The 23355-nt window shown below is 38.9% G+C and overlaps 2 protein-coding genes across 7 annotated transcripts in view; one reads left to right on the forward strand and one right to left on the reverse strand.

The window, feature by feature from the left end:
- The first annotated feature begins 4372 nt into the window (after positions 1-4372).
- Positions 4373-8007, forward strand: LOC148872491 (guanylate kinase 2-like). Of its 4 annotated transcripts, none has more exons than XM_088968963.1 (12): positions 4599-4795; positions 4941-5014; positions 5197-5231; positions 5448-5555; positions 5671-5747; positions 5826-5955; positions 6103-6465; positions 6920-7041; positions 7125-7260; positions 7400-7445; positions 7567-7672; positions 7754-8007. In XM_088968963.1, the coding sequence occupies exons 3-12, from the start codon at positions 5229-5231 to the stop codon at positions 7869-7871; spliced, it is 1209 nt and encodes a 402-aa protein (XP_088825089.1). In that variant the 5' UTR covers positions 4599-4795; positions 4941-5014; positions 5197-5228; the 3' UTR covers positions 7872-8007. The 4 variants fall into 4 exon arrangements, with proteins under 4 accessions (XP_088825088.1, XP_088825087.1, XP_088825089.1 ...); XM_088968964.1 differs by having other exon boundaries at positions 4603-4803; XM_088968962.1 differs by lacking the exon at positions 4941-5014 and having other exon boundaries at positions 4373-4803.
- A 1601-nt stretch (positions 8008-9608) lies between these two features.
- LOC148872492 (nuclear transcription factor Y subunit A-1-like) overlaps positions 9609-23355 on the reverse strand; it is a 31031-nt gene continuing 17284 nt past the window's right edge. For all 3 annotated transcript variants that reach the window (XM_088968965.1, XM_088968966.1, XM_088968967.1), the window contains exon 6: positions 9609-10550. In XM_088968965.1, the coding sequence (XP_088825091.1) occupies positions 10119-10550 (432 nt within the window). In that variant the 3' untranslated portion in view covers positions 9609-10118. The remainder of the gene's footprint in view (positions 10551-23355) is intronic.

A 23355-nucleotide genomic window follows, 5' to 3' on the forward strand; every position in this document is an offset into this window, starting at 1 on the left:
CAATTCAAAGAAATCCAGTGAGCATCTGTGCAATTCTAGATCTTTGAGAGTGAGCAGTAGTGTCCAATCTTACAGGAGCTGTTCATTAGAAGCCTTAACACATTAGTGGGTCAGACGCTTAAGTGATTTCCTTGCACATGGTTAGGAAAATCCTTCCATTTTAGGCCGGAAAATCTAAACCTTGCGTTAATGAATTCAAGAAACAGGCACTATATATCCTACGGTTTAGAAGAACTGCTTAGCATGAGTTTTTGTTGTTGTTGTTTTTTTTATTATTATTATTTGAATCCCTAAGACAATTCCTTTTCAACAACAAAAAAAAAGATTATATCTCAACAAGAATTAAAGATCAAGGTTCAAAATTTCGCAACGTATTAGGGTGTATCAATAGTAAATCATATCGGCCCCACCCTGATATGCTAAATGCGAAATATTTTGTGTTTTTAATATTTTTCAAGTGTATGCCTTGCTGAGACTGTCCGTGTGTAAATTTTTGAAAAAAAAAATAATGTTGTATTTGGCGTTCCTTATTTTAAGGATTTATCTCATTTTTTCAGTTAAAATGCCCTTATGAACAATGACTGACTGATGCAACTTATCCATGGGCGTCCATTCCTCCCACTAGTCGTAAGGGACATAAGTAGTAATAAAGCCCAATCGAGCCCCCAACCCTAGTCCATGCGGGATTCAATCCCAAGCCTTCGCTACAACCAGCACAAGGCCTTACCCACCAACCAGTTGGCACCTCTCTCAATAGGTGTAGGTTTAAACTTATAAAACCAATGAACCTCACATGCACCTCGCTCTACCCCACCCTTTATAATGGCATTTATCAACTTAGGCCCTATTTGAAAGGAGTTAATGAGTTGCTTTTAAACTTTTAAAGAAATCATTTAAGGCTATTAATAAGTATGCATGTGTTTTGCATGTGCCAATTTTTTATGATGATGATGATGATATTAAATAATATATTTTCAATTTTTTTTACAATTTTAACTTTTTTATATTTATATATTTATAAAAATTATTCTTATTTGTCACACTTATTTTTATTTAATATAATGAATTTACGATATTAGAGACAGATCCAAATGTTTTCTACAAATATTATTTTGTACCTTTTATACTTTTGCATGTTTTATTTTTTAATTTTTATTATTATTTAATTATAGCATCTAGGGTTGGCACATTGACCCAAATTGTTTAATTATTGACTTGCCACTAAGCAATCCATTTTTGGGTTGGTTTTTAATTTGTATTTTATTTCTATCATTAATAAAACGAATTATTATTTATCATACTTATTTTTCTTTAATATGGTTAATTAATATAGGATTTAATTAAAGAACGGGGCACCCCATAAGTGCCCCACAGCCTATCAGAACCATGTATTGGGAACATCTCCCAATGACAAGTAAAGGAGATGTTCCTCATGCATGCTAAGATGTTCATGTGGGGCAATTTGATCTCGAAAGAATGGGAATTAATGCTCTGAACATAAGACTTTACAGGAGATTTTTTTTCAGCAACAAGAAAGAATTAAATGAAGAGAAATGTGGTAACTCAATGTCAAAAATAATAATATAGATATGCTTGATTTGATAGAAAACAATAGAAAAACAGGAAGTTGGGAGAGAATTTTCACAAAATTCATAAATAACTTAACCACAACTTTTTGTTTTTTTTTGTTATTTTCTTTCAAAACCTAACACAATGTAAAACAACAACAACAACAACAATAACAAAGAATCAGCTTAGTGGTGGTTTAGGGATGTAAGTGAGTCGGGTTAAATGGTGGATCCCCACTGATCCAATTTATGGTTGGTTTTGAGTTGAGGTTAACCCATGCTTAACCAAACTTGTTGACATTGAAGAATTTGAAATCTTTGTATGCATACGTTTGATTGAGTACAAAGTGTGTTCTATATAAGACGGGTTGGGTTGGATTCGACAAAGCCAGTGCACAGGACTTTGGTGAGCTATAATTATTCACCTGGTGATCCAAATTTCAAACGGTCATGGGTATCAAGAAATCCAGATCATGTGGTGAAATATCTGAAAAGCTAAAAATCTTGGCCCATGAAGACAAGTTTTGTAAATGGGTCCAAGATACCGTAAGTTTCCACTAGTCCCATGTTTCTGGTATCCAATGGGTCCCATCTAGCCAACAATCAACATGTGTGGAAGATTACAACCATATGATTTTCTTGTATTTAATTGGACAGTGTAAACTTTCTTGAAGTTAGAAAAGATGCTCTGCATCCTAGGTCGGAAACTAGATGTCAGAGACCATCTATTGTGTTGATTTTTAGCAAAGCCACTTTAGCATGAAATGAAGAGGGCCAACCTCAAATCTAACCTTGATCTAACCTAGGGTTGTCAATGGGTGGGTTTTATCCATTTGATCGAACTGAACCGATTATCAGCTCGGTCGGGTTTGGCAGATCTGAACTGATTTTTTTTAATAATATATAAATGATTTTTATTTTTTATAATGTTTATTATATTTTATGTATTAAATGATAAATCATATAGATAGTATATAAGATAATTTTAGTTAAAACCACTTGATTTAATATTATGTAAATAATTTATTATTTTATTGTCATTTTAATTAATGTTATATTATCAAAAATAATGTTTTAAGTTATTATTTGTATAAATAATTATAGCTGTCAATATAATCTAGGAATGGCAATAGGGGTTTGGGGAGGGGACCATACTCCCCATCTCGATCCTTGATGTTGATGGATTTCTGTTGGGGATCCTAATCTCCAAAATTTTTAAATTAAAAGTTTTTAGAAAATAGATTTGTTTAAAGTAAAAGATTTTTTTTAAATATAAAAATGTTTTAAATATATTTTGATATATAATACAAATAATATTATAAATGTATATATTTAACATATACAGTTGTGGTCGACAAAGGGTGGGGAATTAACTCCCCACCCTCGTTCTCATCCCTGGTCTAGTTTCACTATCAATCCTTATCCTCGCACCCATCCCGGCCAAGACAATCTCCATTCCTAATCTGGAGGGATCGGGGAAACCGGCTACCCAATGGGAATAAGGAAAATTGCCATCCCTAGCATAATCTGGTCTATTGGGTCAGACCTGAATATCCTAATTATTTAATTAGGATGGTTCTAGGTCTATGATTTTTTCTTTATTTATAATCAGATTGGGACTGAAACACCTTGTCCCGACTCAAACCCGACCCATTGGTAGCCCTATCTATACCTATATTTCAGGGATTTGGATCATTAAAAGCCCAGGTTTTGAATTGAATCTACCAACATGGATTTGAGATTGATATGGATCCATCATACATGTATCTTGCTTTAGAATTGAACCCGAATGCATAAAGGATCAAGTATGAATCCATGCCATTAATAGATCTGATGATTATCATACCCACAAATTCGAAATGAAATCCATTTCCCACTTGGATGAAAGAAGTTGCATTTTGTAATAATGGATTGTATAAGAGCATAGACCTCCATAGATCTGGTTTAAACCACCCCAAGTCAAAACAGAGTCATTCAATTCAAAGATCAACTCGGGACACCAAACAATAAATCAGAGTAGAAAAAAATATCCCTAAATCAAAGGGGAGCGCTGCTGACAATAGGGCACAACCTCTCTTCCTTTTAGGCTTTAGATTTATTGTAGGAACTACAATGGCTTAATCCCTCTCTAGAGAGTACATAGTACAGTCCCTTTAGGGGGTTAAACCATTTTTCAAGCTTCCCCAATCAATTCCTCCTCAGACCTTCAGGCTGACCAATCTCCACTCCCCAATCCTTTTTTAATATTAACCCAAAGTACTATGACACCCCTTATAGTTTGTAACCTATTTACTTAATTTATCTTTAACTAACAATTGTTTGTTTTGGCATCTAAAAATAGTAACATGATCACCTAAACCAAGAGAAAAATATTCAAGGGTATAGGCCTTATCTATGGTTGTTTATTTCAAAAATACCCCTAATACTTTTCTGTAAAAAAAATAAAATAAAATTGACCAAATAGAACTGAATAGAGTAATTCCTTATGTCTTATTAGGGGCACAATTGGCAGTTTCATTTATATTCACTTTTGATTAAATTTATTTGAATAAATGTTAGAGACAAAATCAATTAAGTAAATCATTACAAATTATAGGATAGGTTTTAATAAATCTATAAAATTATGGGGGTGCTTTAGTAAAATGACCCTTAAAATTTTAAACACTATTAAAAACATATACTTTTATAGATTTATGACATTTATAATACCAACCACCTTGCACCGTCACCACATTCATGCTTTAAAAAATTAAAAGTTTATTATTTATTTATTTAAATATTTAAAATTTAAATCTGTTCATCTTGGCCGAATTGTTTTTTTGGATAAATAGGTTGAACTTGAACCGTTGAGGAGATCCAAAAGGAAGTTTCCTAAAAAACCAGCTAACAAAGTCCGGTTTTGCGGTGGGATGGATTGAATAAGACCCAGAGCCAACGTGGAGAAGGGCCAGAGAGGGGCCAGGGGCTTGATTCTTGAATTCTCTCTCTCTCGCTCCCACTTTATATACGTCATGAATGCATTCCGGGTTTCTTCAACTCATTCTAGTCTTCTCCATTCATTCTCCGAATTTCGTTACCAGTTTGAGAGACCAGGTGGTTGGTCTTGGTTTTATCGATTTTTTTGGTTATTGTTTTATAGGAGATACTGTATTGATTTTTAGCTCTACAATATCATAAAACCCAAGCATCCCAACCAGCTTGAAGTGGGATTTAATTCTCTCTCCCTGGTAAGTAGGTACTTCCTTTGCTTTTCTGATTTTTTTTTCTTTGGTTTTGAGAAATCTAGGAACTCTATGTTTGCATTTGTTTGACGTTATTCTCTGTTTCGAAAGTTCGCTGTTTATTTTCTTTCCTTGGCCTTTTTTTTTGTAGGACTGCATTTTCTTGGCCTGTATTATATATGGACATCTGGGTTCCGATTTTCCTTTTGGTTTTCAGTTAATTAGGTTGTTTCGGTTTTTTTGTTTTATGTTCATTTGATGGGATTTAGTCCTTCAATGGATGCTCTTTTCTATTTCTCTATTTGTTTATGTATCCTTCCCTCCCATACAACTTGCGACAGATCCAGGTGAAAAAATGGTATTTCTGTTTCTGATCTTCTGCTATTTCTCTTATGCTTCTGGTTCAGGTTGAAGCTTGAATTAGAGAGCTAGATTTTCCATGGTGAGATTATTTTTTGTTTTTATTTTTATTTTTGAATTTTCTGTGGTTACCTTCTTTTGGCATTTACGAATATGTGACAAAGTAGATGAAAACTGCGACTTTGGAACAAATATGATACCTGGCCATGGTTTTCTTTTCGTAGAAAACTGATCTTTGAGTTTGTTGTAATGGGGTATGCAAGTAGTGGGTATTGATTATCTGAGTTTTGGTAATCAGGGTGAAGCTCAGGAGATCTTCACAGACGACGTTAAACAACATTTTGCCGTTGGTCTTGATTCAGAAGCCAGAGGCTACCAGACATCTACCATCGTAGGAGAAAAGATTGTAAGCAACAAATCTGAGTTGCAAATTAGATCTTCTTTCTGCACATCTTCTCTGTCTTTTGTTCTCGATGAAAAATCCATGCCAGTCATGTTAAAAGTGCCCGTGATTTGTTCAGTTTGTGATTGGGGGAACTGCTGATGTATCAACTTCTTCGTTTGACGTCCGGGTTTTCGACAAATCAACCGGGAGATGGTGAGTTCTTGGTCCTGGCATAAATGCTGTTGAGTTTTGACCTGAGTTGGGATTACAGATTTATGCTAAAATTTGCAGGAGTGTTCCAACAGTATTAGGCACAAAACCCATTCCATCCAAGAGTCACTCAGCGGTTCTTCTAAATAATGAGAGAATATTGATTCTTAAGAGGGACTCCACCCCAGAAAACTGTGCCTGGTTTCTTGAGGTTGGTGTCCTAAGTTTGTCACAGATCCATCCATCTAAAAATTTCAGATATCTAGTTGGTATCCTGCTGCTTTCATTTAAATGTAAGGTCATCTAATCTTTGTGACCCACCAGCCTTAAGTGTTAATCTTTGTTGTATTGCTGGTAGGTGGACACCTCATATGTTAGAGAGCAGAAAAGGATCTTGAGCACTGAGGTGGTTGCTTGGAGTAAAGGGGTTAGAGGTGATGCTCCCAAGCCAATAGTAATCAGTGGTCCCTCTGGAGTTGGGAAGGGCACATTGATAAACAAGCTGATGAAGGATTTCCCATCCATGTTTGGGTTCTCTGTGAGCCACACAACCCGAGCTCCAAGGGACAAAGAAAAGGATGGAGTCCATTATCATTTCACTGAGAGAAGCATCATGGAAAAGGACATACGTGATGGAAAATTCCTAGAATCTGCATCTGTTCATGGGAATCTTTATGGAACAAGTATTGAAGCTGTTGAGGTTGTAGCAGATGCAGGAAAGGTAAAAAAAAAAAAAAGAATATTTTGTTTCTTTAAAAACTCATCATGTATATTATTTCCTGTTGTAGGAGAATATAGAAGTCATGGGCTTATGGCTTTGGTATTCATAGTTTGGAATATTTTATATGCCTTAGATATGCTATAACTGAAACCTAACAATCAACATGAGTCTTAATTTGGAATTTTAGGATAGTGTGGACTTGGATCATAACCTAGAGCCAACTTTGTATTGGAATGGCCCACTTCCGCTTAGATTAACACTTAGCTTTAAGGCCAACCTGCATCATTAAGCGCACACACAGGATGAACACACACGAACAGAACTCTCAGCTCTCCTCTATGTACCATGATATGCTAAGATTAAAATGGTATATATCTATATTTGATATCTTTATATAGTTGGGATAAGGCATAGATGATGATCTATGTTTGATATGTCTTCGGTTCTATTGTAGAGGTGCATACTCGACATAGATGTTCAAGGTGCCAGGTCTGTAAGGGCAAGTTCTCTTGATGCAATTTTCATCTTTATATGTCCACCCTCATTTGAGGAGCTTGAGAAGCGGCTCCGTGCACGGTGAGTCAGAAGCTGGAAGCCCAAGAGATTAAGTTTTTTACTAATCTCTTAGCTAGTCTAATTAAATTCTTGTTTTTTTATAGGGGAACTGAAACGGAAGAGCAGGTCCAAAAACGACTCAAAAATGCAAGAGCAGAGCTTGAACAAGGAAGATCTTCAGGACTTTTTGATCATATCTTGGTAAACGATGACCTCGAAAGGTGCTACAAGAATATTAAGGTGTCTGTTGCTTCTTTCGTAAATTTATGAACCCATCAATTTAGGCTTCAACTTCAATATGGTCAAGCTGACCAGTTGGGGGAGTCCTTTTGGCTTCCAAGCACTTTGGTCTGATAACTAAAGGTAATCTTTGATGTAGAAAATATTGGGCCTTGATGTGAGCATGGAGGCCACTCATCAATCATGTAAGTACCCTTGGCTGCTTAGGAGGTCACATGAGATTATTGTTTCCTTGTTTACCTGTTTGCTCACTCCACATGCTTCCTCTAAACAATTAATTACTGAGGCACTGAAAATTTTATCCAGCTCCAAAGACTGTAGGTGTCCCCTTGGGCCAATCAATATCAGAAATGGATCAGAAGGTCCTGATACAATGCGAAGCATCTGAACTAGGAAAAGCATCAAAAAATTGGTAAGCATATATACTATGCCACCGATAGACTGACTCTGATGTGCATTCAAACTCTCATTCTGTCTATTTGTGTTTGAACAGGTTTGTGCTTGATGTGTCTTCCCTCAAAGGAGGGGCCCCAGGCCGGACAAGAGGGCTGAACATGTATGCCATCAACCCATTTGTGGATGCACAATATGGGATTAAAACAGCTTCATGATACTTAGCAAATTGACCTCTTGAACTAATTAACACTAACAGTGGAGTGCCAGTTTTGGACTTTAACATAAAAATGGGGAATTGGAGATATTGCTTCATTACCATAGTCCAATAAAATTTAAAAGTTCCAATATTAATATGCTCTTGTGCTGATTGATGATGATGATGATGAATGGATCTGGATTCCCCACATTCCTTTTTACCCATCACTAACAGAATTCATGCTCCGAGATTGAGAATTTTGTTTCGCAAATATGGTTGGTGAGGCTGATGGAGCTGCATACTTGTTAATCTTGTATCAAGTGGGTGTTTTAATAATAACAAAAAAAAAAAAAATTGAGTTGACCTAAAGCAAAGGTTTGATCTTGAACGAGCAATTAATAAAGAAAAAGAAATGAAAAGTTAGACTGTGACTGAGCCCACTGCAGATTAATCAGCTCCACCTAATAAACTAGAACTTCATTCCCACGGAAGGGAGTTTCTCGGTTTCTGCCTTTGTGGGGTGAGGGGTTAAACTAAGAGGACGCCATAAATTAATGAAACAACGACATCAGGGTATGGACAGGTTCAATGTCGGTGGTCAGTAGTTGGCTAGGAGCTTTGTTTGGCACCATCAACCATGTGATGTACCATACTACCATTTAAGAGAGTTTCCTTGAACCTGCAAAATCAGGTCAAGAGTCAAAAAGGCAGTGGGGGTTTCTGCAATAGCTCCCAGATCTAGGGCAGTAGGGCCATACGATACCTCCTTCAACCACCTCATCCGCCGCATAGTACTACACCAGCAATGTAGGTATAGCAGCAGCGCCCTCGGAACAGACACTAGGAGTCATACAAAGACGATCATTTCCTTGTAGTGGTGGAGCCGGCTATACGAGTATCCTATCCCTATAGCTAGAGCCGTTTATCTTGGCTGAGGTTAGACCCAGTCGTCCAATTTCGATCGCCAATTGCGTGCATGATATAAGAGAAGATTCATGCAGCTTTGTATTTTCCTCCCACTTGTTAATTTTCTATTCCTTTCTGGGAATAATGCTTCCTGGTAATCAGTGTGAAGTTGGAAATTGTGCTACAAATACAGGAACTACAAGTTGAATTGATCCTCAGCCCTTTCAGAACTAGTGGGTTCAGATATAGAGGGAACCTGAACCTGAACGAGAGGCATCAGCCATCAGGCAAGTGGGATACTGAGAAATCCTTTTCAGCTTCAGTGGATCCCTCCCTGCTTTCTCTGAAGACCAGAACATGGGCCACAGGCCTGGACACCAGTCTCTCAGCGTTTAAACCACCTTCACCTTTCACTTTCACTTTCCGTACCAAGGTACCAAGTACCAACCAATCAAATTCCCATTCCAGGAGAGAGATTTTACAGTTTCATCTATATATCCCTTTCACGACCACCAACAAAAGCATGACAACGAGGTACCAGAGGTGCTGGGTCGCTCGTCTTTCGAGTTGATTGACAAGCATCACAGGATCAATCGAACCATATTTGGCAGGTACCCAATGCCAATAGAACTCTGACGACGCACCATTGCTGTTTCATACAAAAACCGCATCAGAAGGAAGAAGACAGACCCACAACAGCTATTCTGCTATAGTTTGTGTACATATTTCTGTACATACATATACAAACCCGCACATGTACGAAAAGGACAAGCCTGCAACTGTTCAGCATTTATTTGGAGAGATGTAATGCGATAGAAAAGCACTACCCAATAAAGAAAAACAAAAAAGATTAGGGAGAAGGTTTCTCTCTTAAAGAAAGATGCCTTTACAAACCTGCATGATGTTTGATCGTCTGAAATCTCCAGATCACATGGCAAATAGAAAACAAGGAAAAATAAAAAAGAGAGGTCTTAGTTTGTTTTCATCCTTCACATTTACTTCTACTGCGTAACTTTCTTTGTACATGAGATTAGAGGGGGAAAACGCAAGTATGCCGGCAGAGAAGTCACAGAGACCACCACCACCTACATCGTCACTGCCTTCCCCCCCCAGACAAAAGCAAAAATGCAAGCCAAGAATGAATTGCCTGAGAAACACCATCCCTCCCTGGTTAGATGGGGGCCTCAAACCTCCAGCGTTGCTTTCTATTAGCTCTTCCCTGAAACATGACAGGTACACAATAATGCATGGCAGAGCACCAGTAGACCGAGTTACAGAGATGTAGACTGAGTTACAGAGATGGCATCAATAGGACCAACTAAGCAACACTGGAGACCCTTCAACCCAATGCATGGGGCTCTTACTGGATGGTGAGGGCCCTATTTGGGGCCCGATTCACTGGGATGTTTCCCCTCGGATGCCCTGAGCAGTCTCCTTCCTCACCTCTCTCCTCTGACATGGAATGAAATTTTGACAAAGGGAAGGCTTGGTTATGTTGGTAGCAGCTGTTGCCATTGGAATACGTCTGTGGTTGCTGCATAGGATCCTGAGCTGAGGGCCCATTTTCTTGCTGATTATTGGAGGAATCTGCATTTGCGGTAGAGTTGGAAGGCAAGGGTTCAGAGCCTGAGGAGCTTGCTGATTGTGAAGAGGCAGCTGCACAGGAACCTGTGCCCTTCTCAGTTGTGGCATTAGCAGAATTTTCATTAAGCTTCTTTGTGTTAAGAAAACGGCCTCCGCAACCCCTTGCCCTTCTCATAGCATGTTGATGCCGAGATTCATGAAGATAAGGCTGTAGAAAATGTCAATACAACCCACAAATCACATAACGGAAGTTGCATCCAGGATACTAATATTGTAAAATCACACACAACTGAACTCAATAGCACTTCATCCCAATGCTCAACACTAACATCTCAGTATTTCTTTTCTTGATCAATAAACAAACATCTCAAAATTTACTCATGCTACAAGTTGCAAATAATAAATAAGGTATCTTCTCGAGGGAAACTAGTTTTTGTTCTATAAAACCATCATCATTGCAAAATGCCTGAGTTGTTTGAGTTGGTTCGTTGGGTTCTAGATACACTTTTGGTACATTTAGGAGAAGGTAGAAGATCAGAAATTCAATTTTTTCAGACCCAAATAGGGCGATAGTTAGACCAATTGGACCATGGACCAGAAGTTTTATGGTTTTCTAATCTTGGTTATAATATTTGTTTTCTCCAGAACTAGAACACTGTTATTAAACCGGGTGGGTTTCAGCAACTTGACTGGCTTTCAACAAACTGCCTGGTTTTCACCCAGTCAAGGTTATTCTTGCTCAAACCTGGGTCACATCCATGAAGACGAGCAGAGAGACCATCATCAAGTCACAACTCAATTCTAAGTATCACAAGCTAGGTAAACTATATGATCATAATATGTTAAATAAACTATATAAACATCAGCATCATCGAAGTCTTGTCCCAACTATATTGGTTTGGTTACATGAATCCTGTTTTGCCATTCCTTTTATCTATATAAACATAAAAACCAACAAAGGTCACTAGGTTAAGTAAACTAGTTGTCTATTAATGCAACTATAGCTTATAAACATAGCAAACCATACATGAGAACTACTATTATTGAGATATTAGAAATGTGCTGACCCACAATTGCACAGCTATTAATTATTGTTTTATTGCTGTCAATGTTATTGGCGGACAGGGTACTTTTGTAATGTTATTAGCAATGAAGGGTGCACACCAGTCGAGAATGGGGTGGTTAGTTGTTAAGAGCACAAGGTCATCCATAAAGCTCTGCTGCCTATACTCCTCAACAGATGGAGTGACTGAGGAAGAATAGGCGAATACTTGGAGTCTCAAGGAGTATTTCTTTAGCAGCCATATTGCCATTCGATTTTTGGGGGGATGTGGTTCATATAACTATCCATTTGATAAACTGTAAGCCAACTTGGCTGGTTGCTTACAAATCTCCTTTCAGCCCTATTCCACTAAGCGCGTTTGTTTGTACATGTCATAAGAACAAAGTCTGAACCAAGAGCTATTGAGTGTGTTTTCCTTTGCTACACTGATGTTTTAAAAAGCATTCAAGGCATGCCTACAGGCAGAAGCCAAGAAAATGCTTTGAGGCATACATTTCCACCTTAGAGGCATAGGAGGCATATGCCTCTATTATGCTTTATACAAGAGGTTTATGTGTACCTCCAGTCAAGACACTAGGATAATGCCTGGAGGCGCAGCCTAAAGGATTATGCCTCCTCTATTGTGCTTTATACGCCTCTTGTATTTGCATTTAAGCCACTTTTTATAATAGATCAAGGTGGGGCAACCATTTTATCATGTTCCCAATTATACATTAACATAATGCATAGGATGAAAATCTTCCAAGTTTGTTTATTATATAGTATAATCTAAATGCCCATGTACAGACCCCCAAAACTAATCATACTGCACTATCTATTTACTGACCACATAAGACCAAAACAGAAAAATATAAAACATCTAAACAACACACTTAAACCTCTTTGTGCTCAGAAGGCTTATGCCTCTTCTGCTAACTAGGCATCATGCCTCCACATTTTAAAAAATTGTGTTATGCACATCAACAGGGGCACTTTTGCTTGGAATAAGACCAAAACAGAAAAATATAAAACATCTAAACAACACACTTAAACCTCTTTGTGCTCAGAAGGCTTATGCCTCTTCTGCTAACTAGGCATCATGCCTCCACATTTTAAAAAATTGTGTTATGCACATCAACAGGAGCACTTTTGCTTGGATGTCACCTTTCTTTGAGACAACCATTCTTTCCTGGCAATTCTAGTAAGGAGAATGTTTTAGATAATGGCATTGTTTAATGTTTTACCAAAAAAACAAATAAATGAAGGCTTTTTTGTCACCAAAAAGGTGGTTGGGGAAAGGAACTTGGGACCGAAAGATGGGTGCCCAGAGCAAATAGAGAGAGAACCAAAGGATGAAGTGTGAGGCACATGAGGCGTACACCTCTAGCACACCTCATGGACCTGAGGCATAAGACTCAAATGCATCTCCACTTCCGACATCTGTCTTATGAAAATTTGGGGGCACCTCACATCCTTGAGGCATATGCCTTATGGCATTTACGGGGCACCTTACCTAGAGGCATGACTCCAGGCATATGCCTCCCACACCTTTTAAAACTGAACCTTACTATAATGTAACAAACTCACCAAAAGAAATTTTTTGACCAACATGTCCAAGAAGAAAGCCTTAACTAATGCTTTTTTGGTTGCTTGGTCCCAGAATTTTAAAAAGGTGTTGGAGGCATAGCCCTGGAGGCATGCCTCCAGGTGAGGCACCCCCAAACAACTGATGCATATACCAAAGGTTCAAAGTACACCTTGTGTATCAACTGAGGTGTATCAATACTTCAAACGGTACTCCTTTTATTTTTATTTTTAGTTTTTTTCAACTTTCAGCTTTAAGCATATATTATTTAAAAAAATGGGTTCCCAAAAACACCTGTAAACAGGTATATCAGTGACCAAAAGATACAATACAATACGCCTAATACAGAGCTTATCGTATTGATACTTTGAACCTTGAAGATACCAAAGGCATTGATGCCTCTGAGGCATATGCCTTTTGTATGCGGCATGAGGCATACGTATCATGCAAAAAGGCAAAAAGGCAAAAACGAAAGGAAAGAAAAAAGAAAAAAGAAAAAAGAAAGGGAAGGGAAAGAAAATGAAAAAGAAGGAAAAAAGAGAACAGACACAGAAATCAAAAGAGATTCACTCCTGGTCATATCTTAGGCAAAGCAAATCAAATCAGCAGCTTAGAAGCTTAGGTTCACCTTTAGAGAGGTTGCATCTCGTGCCTTTCCTTGGGTTGCCTATAACTCTTATTTGCTGGATTAATAAAATCTTACTCATTTATCAAAACAAAAAAAAAAAACGGAAGCAAATGGATTGGCAGATGTCCTGGCCAAAAAAGAAGAAGATAGACTTACTTGATTCTGGGTAAACTGTAAACCGTTGTATTATGGGTCATTAAATTGCTGAAACCATAAAAATCCTGTACCTTAATCAATAATTGATGAATTAAAAAAGTTTATTTGCTTATCAAAAAAACAAAAAAAAAAAACAAAGAGAACAGACAGAAAAGTAAAGCCTGGAGTAATTTCATCTAGTATTATGCATCTTCATTCTTCTTGATATAAAACAACATTCACAAAAAGAAGAGAAAAAAGAAAGATGAGATCCCCTCCTTGAACTATGCCTCACACCTCCAGGTAGTGGAATGCCTTGTGTCATGCTTCCATGTTTTAAAATATTGCTTGCTCCTTATATATGTATTTTTAGTTGTTATACCCTCTATTATTTATTGTTTTAAACTTATCTTGATGTAAAATAATTTTAAAAGGATAGTCTGGAATCATTTCTTTTTTTCGTTTTCTTTTTTTTTTTTTTGCATTTTTTATTTGGACAAGCCAAAATGGTTGAACCAAATAGTCAAACAGTTCAACTTGCGACCCAGGCAACATATCCAGTCCAAGTCTAACAACATAGACCTCAACCAAAAGAAGAGAGAAATGATGTTTACTATTAACTCTTACAGGTGAAATAATGACATCTTGGTCTCGATAATATCTAAATTTGCATAGATAGGTTACTTTGGATTTATGAAAATTTGTAAAAGTCATGTGGTGCTCAGTTCATAAAGCTGATATCTGATGGAAAGAAGTTTATTCCTCCTCCCCCCCCAAAAAAAAAATAAAACAAAAGATATATATAAATGGGGATGTCAGCCTATTTCTAAAATGCAGGGGAAGTTTCAGCCCATTTCAGAAGTATAGGGAAAGTTTAAGTAATATTCCCTTCATATACCTTTCATTACCTTTTCAAAAAAAAATTGCAACTGCATCATTATTCTCAAAGGGTGGCCAACCCTATCTTCAATTGATAAATCTTAGAAGAGTGATTGATTTAGAAAATAATATTTGAATTATAACATCAAGAATTAGTATTCCTGATTAAATTCTTACTTCTTTTCTTGATACATTCCATTCTTGTTGGACATCATATCATATCTCACTATATTCTTGAATCTCTTTGAATCCTTCTTAATTTCTTGAAATACTTGCTTGCTGAAATCCCGAAACTTATTTGCTACCTTTCCCTTGATTATTTTCAATTGAAATCCCGAAACTTATTAATTGAAAAAATGTAATTTACATTAGGAAGTGTTGAGCACCCCAAGCATCTCTAACGCGTCAGCTATCAATCCCATTTATATAAAGTTCCCCAAAACACAACCCCGTTGACCCCTTGTTTGGCTAGAGCATCAACCAACAGTTTACATCCCTTTGTGTCCACAGAAATTGAACTCTCGAGTCTCATGCCAACTTAGGGCCTTTCTCGCTAGTCTCAAACTTCCCCATTAGTTAAGATGCAAATGACCTCAGGGACAACGAACTTACCTTAGGAAAGTCCAAGTCTTCTCCAAACCCAAAACTTAATCCTAAAAATCCCATCTCTCTCCCACGCACCATTACTAATGCTTTCTTAAATATGCATTTTAAGTTATAGATTTGATATTGCTTTAATTTCTGTAATGGATAAATAAGACTATTGAATATTAACTATTATGGCAACAAAAGTTGCTCATCTTTATTGGCATCCATGTTCTAATAACATCATACACGATCATCTTAAGTCCTCATCCCACATACAATATAGGTTATGTGATTGCAAATAATATCACACTATTGATACAGCATTTTTTTATCAGTACTATTGCTACAGCATTCACCCTTTGTCACCCCATACTTGGCAGCACAATTAATTAATAAGGACATGAGGTTGGGGAAAGGAAAGAAAGATACTAGTTCTCATCATATGTTATTCATCAACAGCGTAGTTGCAATTTCTATCCAAATCTTATTGTTTATGTCATATCCGAGCTTGTTGCTGAATTACTTTTAATGCCCCCAAATCATATCTATGAAAGTTACCAGTGCTTATAAGAATTCACAAAATCAGCTTTATATCATTCGATTTTTTTGGATATATTTGCTCCTAGGAGCCACACAATGGGGGAGTAGCCCATCCCCTAAACCCATAATCCCCCCCCCCCAACCCAGGTGCAGGCAGGATCCAGTCCCAAGTCTCTGCTACAACCAGCAGGAGACCTTTTTTTTTATAGATAATGATAATGAAAATTTTATTAAATAAAGAACTAAGTATTCATCATACAATTCCCCACAAAGAGGCACGAGCTGCAGCCTCCAAACTACATCATAAAGCTTACAATTGAGCCCAAAAGAGCTGATTCCTATGTACTCCTTGTTTAGCTAGAGGGTCTGCCAGCCCATTTGCCAATCTTCTTTCCCATTGAACTGTGACTGAAATATTTGAAATCAGCCACTTAAATCTTCTCAAAGCCCCCCTGTACAGCCAGGCTGCCATCTCTGGTTCTTTTAGCCATCCAATAACCACTTTGGAATCACCTTCAATCATTAAATGCTCCACTGCCAACTCTCTTGCATATTCTGCTCCTTGTAACACAGCTTGGAGTTCTGCATTTACAGAGTCTCCCCACCCTACAGGACCAGAAAATAGAGCTACAATCTGACCCTCATCATTTCTAAAGACTCCACCTATTCCAAATGGCCCCGGGTTGCCCAAACTACTTCCATCAAAATTTAGTTTAATGACACCTGCATCAGGAGGCTTCCAATCCACCACCGGCTTGCTTCTGATTGTGGAACTTTTAGCTAGTTGTTCCCAATTTCTCCTTATGTCATTGAAAGTATAGGTGGAAAACAGATCCAAGGATTTTACCCAACTTATGGCCCTACATAAGATACTTTCTAACACACATATTTGATCCCTCTCCTTGTCATTAAAGATTCTAGCATTTCGTTCCTCCCACACAATCCACACCAAAGCAGCTCTAACACACCTCCACAAAACTCTTCCTCTTCTCTTTGGCCACCTGAAAGTTGTAGGATCAAAAAGATTGCAAATCTGCACCGGTTCTGTCCACCTGCACCCAAAAAGATGAAAAAGCTTTTCCCAAAGGCCTACAACAAAAGGGCAAGTGATTAGTATATAGTAGCAACTTTCCACATTAGTTTTGCATAGGATGCACCAGTTAGGAGAGATATAAAGACTAGGTCTTCTTTTTCGCAAAACATCCAAAGTGTTGCTTTTCCCGAGGGAGACTTCCCAACAAAGGGCTCCAACTTTAGGAGGGACAGGTTTGGACCAAACTTCCCTGCTATGAAAAGGTTGAGGCAATGGAGAGGAGCACAAGAAAGCAAAGGAGGCACAAGAAAAGGAACCCAAAGGTAAAGGCTTCCAAATACGGGAGTCTACAGAAGGAGGGTCCAAGCAAACAGAATCAATAGTTTTAAGGAGCAAAGCAGCCTGGTCAAGCTCAGAATCTCTCAAATCTCTTCTAAAACCCATATTCCAGTTTACGCCAGAAGAAAATGATGAGGATACAAACCTTTGAATTGGCTCGTTTTTAAAACACGAGATGGAATACAAAGAGGGAAAGAGGTCCTTGAGGGCACAGTCACCAAGCCAAACATCCTCCCAAAACAAAACCCTATCTCCAGTACAACATCATACCTGATCAGGTTCAGGAAAACAAGAAAAATACTGTGAATAGCCTTCCATGGGGATTTCATCATAGCACGCCGAGATACACCAGCATCCCATCCATTGTCTACAACACCATGCACACTCCTTACCACTTTATGCCAAAGTCTCTCCCTTTCTAGAGGCCACCTCCATAATCATTTACCTAGTAATGCTGTATTTTTCTTCCTTAGATTGCCTAATCCCAATCCCCCCTACTCCTTCCTCCTACACACTATTTCTCACCTAACCACATGATCCTTCCTCCCTTCCCCCAACTCCCACAAGAAATCCCTCGTGACTTTCTCTACCTTCAAAATCACCTTTTGTGGCATTCTAAAGGCAGACAAAAGGTAAGATGGCAAGTTCGCAAGAGTAGCTCTAATTAAAGTGATCCGACCCCCAAGGGAAATGTAGTTTCTCTTCCAAACCAGCCAGCTTCTTTGTGCATTTTTCTACGGTCGAATTCCAAAATCTTCCTCCTCTTGGATTATCTCATAGAGGCATACCTAAGTACTTCAAGGGCCAGCTAGATGTAAGTCAACCTAAAGACTCTGCTACCTCACTCCATTCCTCCATCTCCAAATTTACCTCCACTACACAACTCTTTTCAAAATTGACACGCGTTCAAACAACTTTATACTCCTTTCAAGTTTCTAGCCTGAGGGATCTCCATACTCACAAAAAATGATTGTGTCAACTGCAAATTGCAGGTGTGACACCACAATACCCTCTCTTCCTACCCTCCATCCTCTAAACATATCCAACCCATCAGCTCTTGAAATGAGCCTACTAAACACATCGGCTACCAAGGTGAAAAGGAAAGGAGAGAGAGGATCCCCTTGTCTCAACCCTCTAGAGGATGGAAAGAAGTCTCTAACCACTTCGTTAACTAAAATTGAAAAATGGCAAGTTCTTAAACAAGCCTCAATCCAGCCACACCATTTCTCTCCAAACCCAAAGTTCCTCAGGGCTTCCAACAGAAAAGACCAATCGACCATGTCATACGCTTTCTCCAAGTCCAGTTTACATACAAAACCTTTCCTACCCCTTCTCTTGAAGTCCGCCACACATTCATTTACTATCAAAATTTGATCTATGATCTGCCTACCTTGAAGAAAGGCCCCTTGTGATTGGCTTATTAAAGTTGGCAGGGCTGATTTTAACCTTAACGACAACACTTAGGCCAAAATTTTATAAATGCTAGTCACTAGACTGATGGGTCTAAAGTCTTTCGATTGAACAACCTCTCCCTTTTTAGGGATCAAAGCCAAGAAGGTGGAGTTGATCCCTGGACTTATAAAGTGAGTCTCCGCAAACTCCTCAAATACTGCCAACATATCTTACTTGATGATATCCCAACAATCCTGAAAGAAAGACATAGTGAAACCGTCAAGTCCAGGAGCTTTAGATCTATCCATTGAAAACACGACTCCCTTTATTTCATCCAATTCAAACTGATTTGCCACCTCTGAGTCCTATCTAAGCCACTCTAACCCATCAACTCTAAGCCTCACATCCCCTGTCTTTTGTAAACTGCCTTGAAATGATTCGTGAAAAACATTAGCAATCTCCTCTTGATCATCTACTACTTCACCATTGATCTCTAACTTTTCCACGAAGTTTTTTCTCCTTCCATTAGTGATTGCATGGAAAGATTTAGTAATACCATCCCCTTCCTTACCAACCAACAGGAGACCTTACCAACCAACCAATCAGCAGTTGGCACGTTAGCTTTATATCATTCTTGATTAGGCAAATGTTCCTATTGGTTCCATAAGACCATTCTCCATTTGTCCTTCCACCACCACCCCCAAAAATAATAAAAATGTACAAAAAATAGTCAAATGCTTCTTTATAGTCATGTTACTTAAACATGACTTATTATCTTTCCACTTTGTTAGAATGCTCGAGTCAGGGGTATTTTGGTCATTCTGGTTTATCTTCTTGAAAGTGAAAGGTCTATTGTATCTGAGTTTAGGTTTTGTGTCCCATCTTCTATGAGGGACAAAATAGTCTTTCTTGTAACTCTAAGTTTTTTGAATAAATTCAAGTGGGTCGGCTAGGAGGGGTGATTTTACATTCTCTCTTCTAGTTTGGCCGAATACTCTTCTTCTTCTTTCTCTTTTCTTTATTCTTTCTTCTTCTCTACTTTGACCTAGAATCAACTAGGGTTTACTAACATGGTATCGGAGCAATAAGGTCTCGTGTTCTCTCTTCTTGCTGCTGTCCTCTTCCTGGGTTCGCCACCAGCTTCACAGTAGTTTTCATCCTTCAGCCGACCTGATTGAAGATTCGATAAAGGGCTGAAAAAGGAGTTGTCGTTTTGAAGGCCTGAAGGTGAGAATGCCTCTGGCCGGTACTGTGGTGGTCGTTGAAGTGGTACACTAGACCCTCTATTCAACGTCCGAAGAGGGCTGAACGTAGACAGGTATGAACACTGCTGTCGTGTGCTCAAATAATGGACTGTGAAAGCTATTTTGTGCTTCAAAAGTTAGTTGTTGTGGAGCTTGGTGAGACTGATATGCATATCAATCATGTTCTTTTTTTTCTTGCTCATATGTGTGCTGAAAGAAGAGTCAGAGACTACTGAAGTCCACGACAGCAGTGACGTGGTGGTGGTTGTGTCGTGGTGGCTGACATATCTATGATTCTAAATGCTTAAAAGTGAACTCCTAGACCTTGCGTGTAATCAGTTCTGCAGTATGAAGAACAAGTGTTCGATGAAATGACTGAGTGATTTCAGCTTTGGCGTGTTGATGGTAAATGGCCCTGCAGTGTGCAATCAAGGTGTTTGATGTGTTGACTGAATGATTTCAGCCTTAGTGTGTAGTGTGTAATGTGCAATTGAAGAAGTTGGAGTTGGTGGTATCATAAGTGAGATAAGTCTTGTGAGGTGTGTGAGGTTGTGGTGTATATTTGAAGGTGAAATAATTAAGATGACTTCATTTGCAGATGGGAATGACAACAAAACAGAAATCATGCCTTCTCCAGATTATCTAAGTATTCAAATGACATCCATCAAGTTGAATGGTGAGAATTATGTACCATGGGCAAAATCCGTGGAGTTGTTCTTGAAGGCCAAGAGGAAAGTAAAACATGTGAGAGAGGAGAAACCTCCCTCTGATTCCCCCAGGTTCAGTGACTGGGAACAAGAAGATGCACAAATAATGACGTGGCTTTGGAACAGCATGGAACCAAAGATTAGTGTGAAATTCATGTTCCTAGATACAGCCAAAGAAATCTGGGATCATGCTAAGAAGTTGTACTCTGGACAAGACAACACAACTAGGGTATATCAGTTGTACCAAGAATACTTCAATTTGAAGCAAGGGAGTCAAAGCTTAGAAGAGTACTATGCAAGTTTGAGGAACATCTGCAATGAGCTCAATGTGTATCACCCTCTAACATCAGATGTCCAGATCCAACAACAGCAACGTGAACAGATTGATGTGACTAGGTTTCTTGTGGGCTTGAAGGTTATGCATGAGCTTGTCAAAGAACAGATATTGGGGGATCCGCTCTCCCTTCACTTGAAAAAGTTTTTGCTCGTCTTAAGAGGACATCCATTGAGCCAGTAGAACATTCTTCCTTCTCTGATAGATCTGGTTTGGTAGTGAGTAAAGGGAGTGGTCGTGGAAGTAGAAGTGGTGGTGGCAGCAGTGGACCTCCAAGCAACCGTGGTGGATACATGTTTAACCGGGCTAGTGATCGAGCTGGAGGCCGAGAGTCAAGGGGAGGCCGTGGAAAAGGAAGGAGTAATGCTCAGAGAAAGTGTGGCTTAGAGGGGCACATAGTTAATTTCTACTATGATTTGTGCGGTCCACCCAACACTTGGGCTCACCATGCTACGTCTAAGAGTAGTAGCACAATTACTGAAAGCCAGCGAACTGACCCAACCCCCTCCACATCTGCTTGTGCTTCTGGGCAGGAAATGGTGAGTGTAGCACGTGCAGTATATGAGCAGTTCCTTCAAACATCTCAGCAGAACACCGCTACACTTGCCCATTTAGGTATGGCTTGCTTAGCTTCCAAAGCCTCACCCTGGATCATTGACTCCGGAGCCTCGAACCATATGTCTGGGACTCTTGATGTATTTTCTTTCCTTTCTCACTCCTCCACATCTCAAACAGTTACACTTGCTAATGGTTCTACACCTCCAATCTGTGGTGTTGGTGATGTTGATCTCTCCTTGTCTTTAGCATCTGTTTTATATGTTCCTAAGTTCCCTTTTAACCTTATATTTGTTAGCAAATTAACCAAGTCCCTTAATTGTTCTGTAACCTTCTATCCTTCTTCTTGTGTGTTTTAGGATCTCAAGACAGGGAGAAAGATTAGTGGAGGGCATGAAGCAGGTGGTTTGTACTATCTTGATGGTGGTGGCCCCCTAGTGGCTTTTCAGTCATCTCTTACTCCTCTCCAATGGCACTACAGACTTGGTCATCCCTCTCTCAAGGCTTTGAAGCCGATGGTTCCTTCCTTGAGTCATCTTTCATCATTAGATTGTGAGTCATGTCAGTTGGGAAAACATCATCGAGTCTCATTTAGTCGAAGAATTGATAGTTGTATCTCAAGTCCTTTTGCTTTAGTTCATTCTGATGTATGGGGTCCAGTTAAAGTGGTGTCATACAATGGGTATAAGTATTTTGTAATCTTTGTTGATGAATTTTCAATGATGACATGGATCTATCTTATGAAAGACCGTAGTGAATTGTTCTCTATTTTTCAAAAATTTCGTATTGAAATACGCACTCAGTTTGGTGTTCATATGAAAATACTTCGCTCTGATAATGCCAAAGAATACAACTCCTCACCATTTCAGCAAATACCTAGAACATCATGCGATAATTCATCAAACTTCTTGTGCCTACACCCCGCAACAAAACGGTGTAGCTGAACGGAAAAGTAGACATCTTCTTGAAACTGCTCGGTCCTTGATGATCAATATGAATGTCCCAAAGCATTTTTGGAGTAATGCTGTTCTTACATCCTGCTTTCTGATAAATCGGATGCCCATGTCAATCCTTGGAAGTCAATCCCCTTTCTCTGTGTTGTTTCCCACTTTGTCTCCATTTCCTCTCACCCCAAGAGTCTTTGGCTATGTTTATTTTGTTCAACACTTGGGACCTGGAGTAGACAAGCTAGATGCTCGAGCTACGAAGTGTATCTTTCTTGGCTACTCGAGGACTCAAAAAGGGTATAAGTGTTATAACCCAAAATCTCATAAATCGTTTGTGTGCTCTGATGTCACCTTCTTTGAATCAGTTCCTTTTTTCTCAAATGTTGGGGTCTCTTCTTCTCCCTCTGTGGTTCCTGTTCCTGTACCGGTTGTGGACACTCTTCCCGTAGCTCCCATTCCTACTACAGATGCACATCATATGTCTGTTACTACAAAGAGGCCATCAATTACTCAAGTGTATACCCACAGAAGTGCTTCAGCCCCTCCTCCACTTCAGCACCTGTCGACAGATCCTGCTACTGCTCCTTCTCCCTCAGATCTTGATCTCCCTATTGCTCTGCGGAAAGGTAAACGTACTTGTACTTCTCATCCCATTTCAAACTATGTTTCCACTGCTCACCTTTCTACTTCTCATTGCAAGTTTATATCATTACTCTCACTTGTTCCCATTCCCAAGACTGTACAGGACCCTTACCTCCCTAGGGTGGCGGCAAGCCATGGAAGAAGAACTCTCTACTCTACAACATAATTACACGTGGGAACTCACCACTCTTCCTCCTGGTAAGCACACTGTTGGGTGTAAATGGGTCTATACAGTGAAGTATCTTCCTAATGGCAATGTGGAACAATTGAAGGCAAGGCAAGGTTAGTGGCCAAGGGCTATTCTCAATTATATGGGGTGGACTATATGGAGACATTCTCTCCTGTGGCTAAAATTGGTTCAGTTCGGGTGTTGATTTCATTAGATGCTATGTATGATTGGCCTCTCGTACAACTTGACATAAA

Source organism: Nelumbo lutea, chromosome 2 (genome assembly GCF_056320005.1).
Source record: "Nelumbo lutea isolate HS-2025 chromosome 2, American lotus-T2T, whole genome shotgun sequence".
NCBI classification, from domain to species: Eukaryota; Viridiplantae; Streptophyta; class Magnoliopsida; order Proteales; family Nelumbonaceae; genus Nelumbo; species Nelumbo lutea.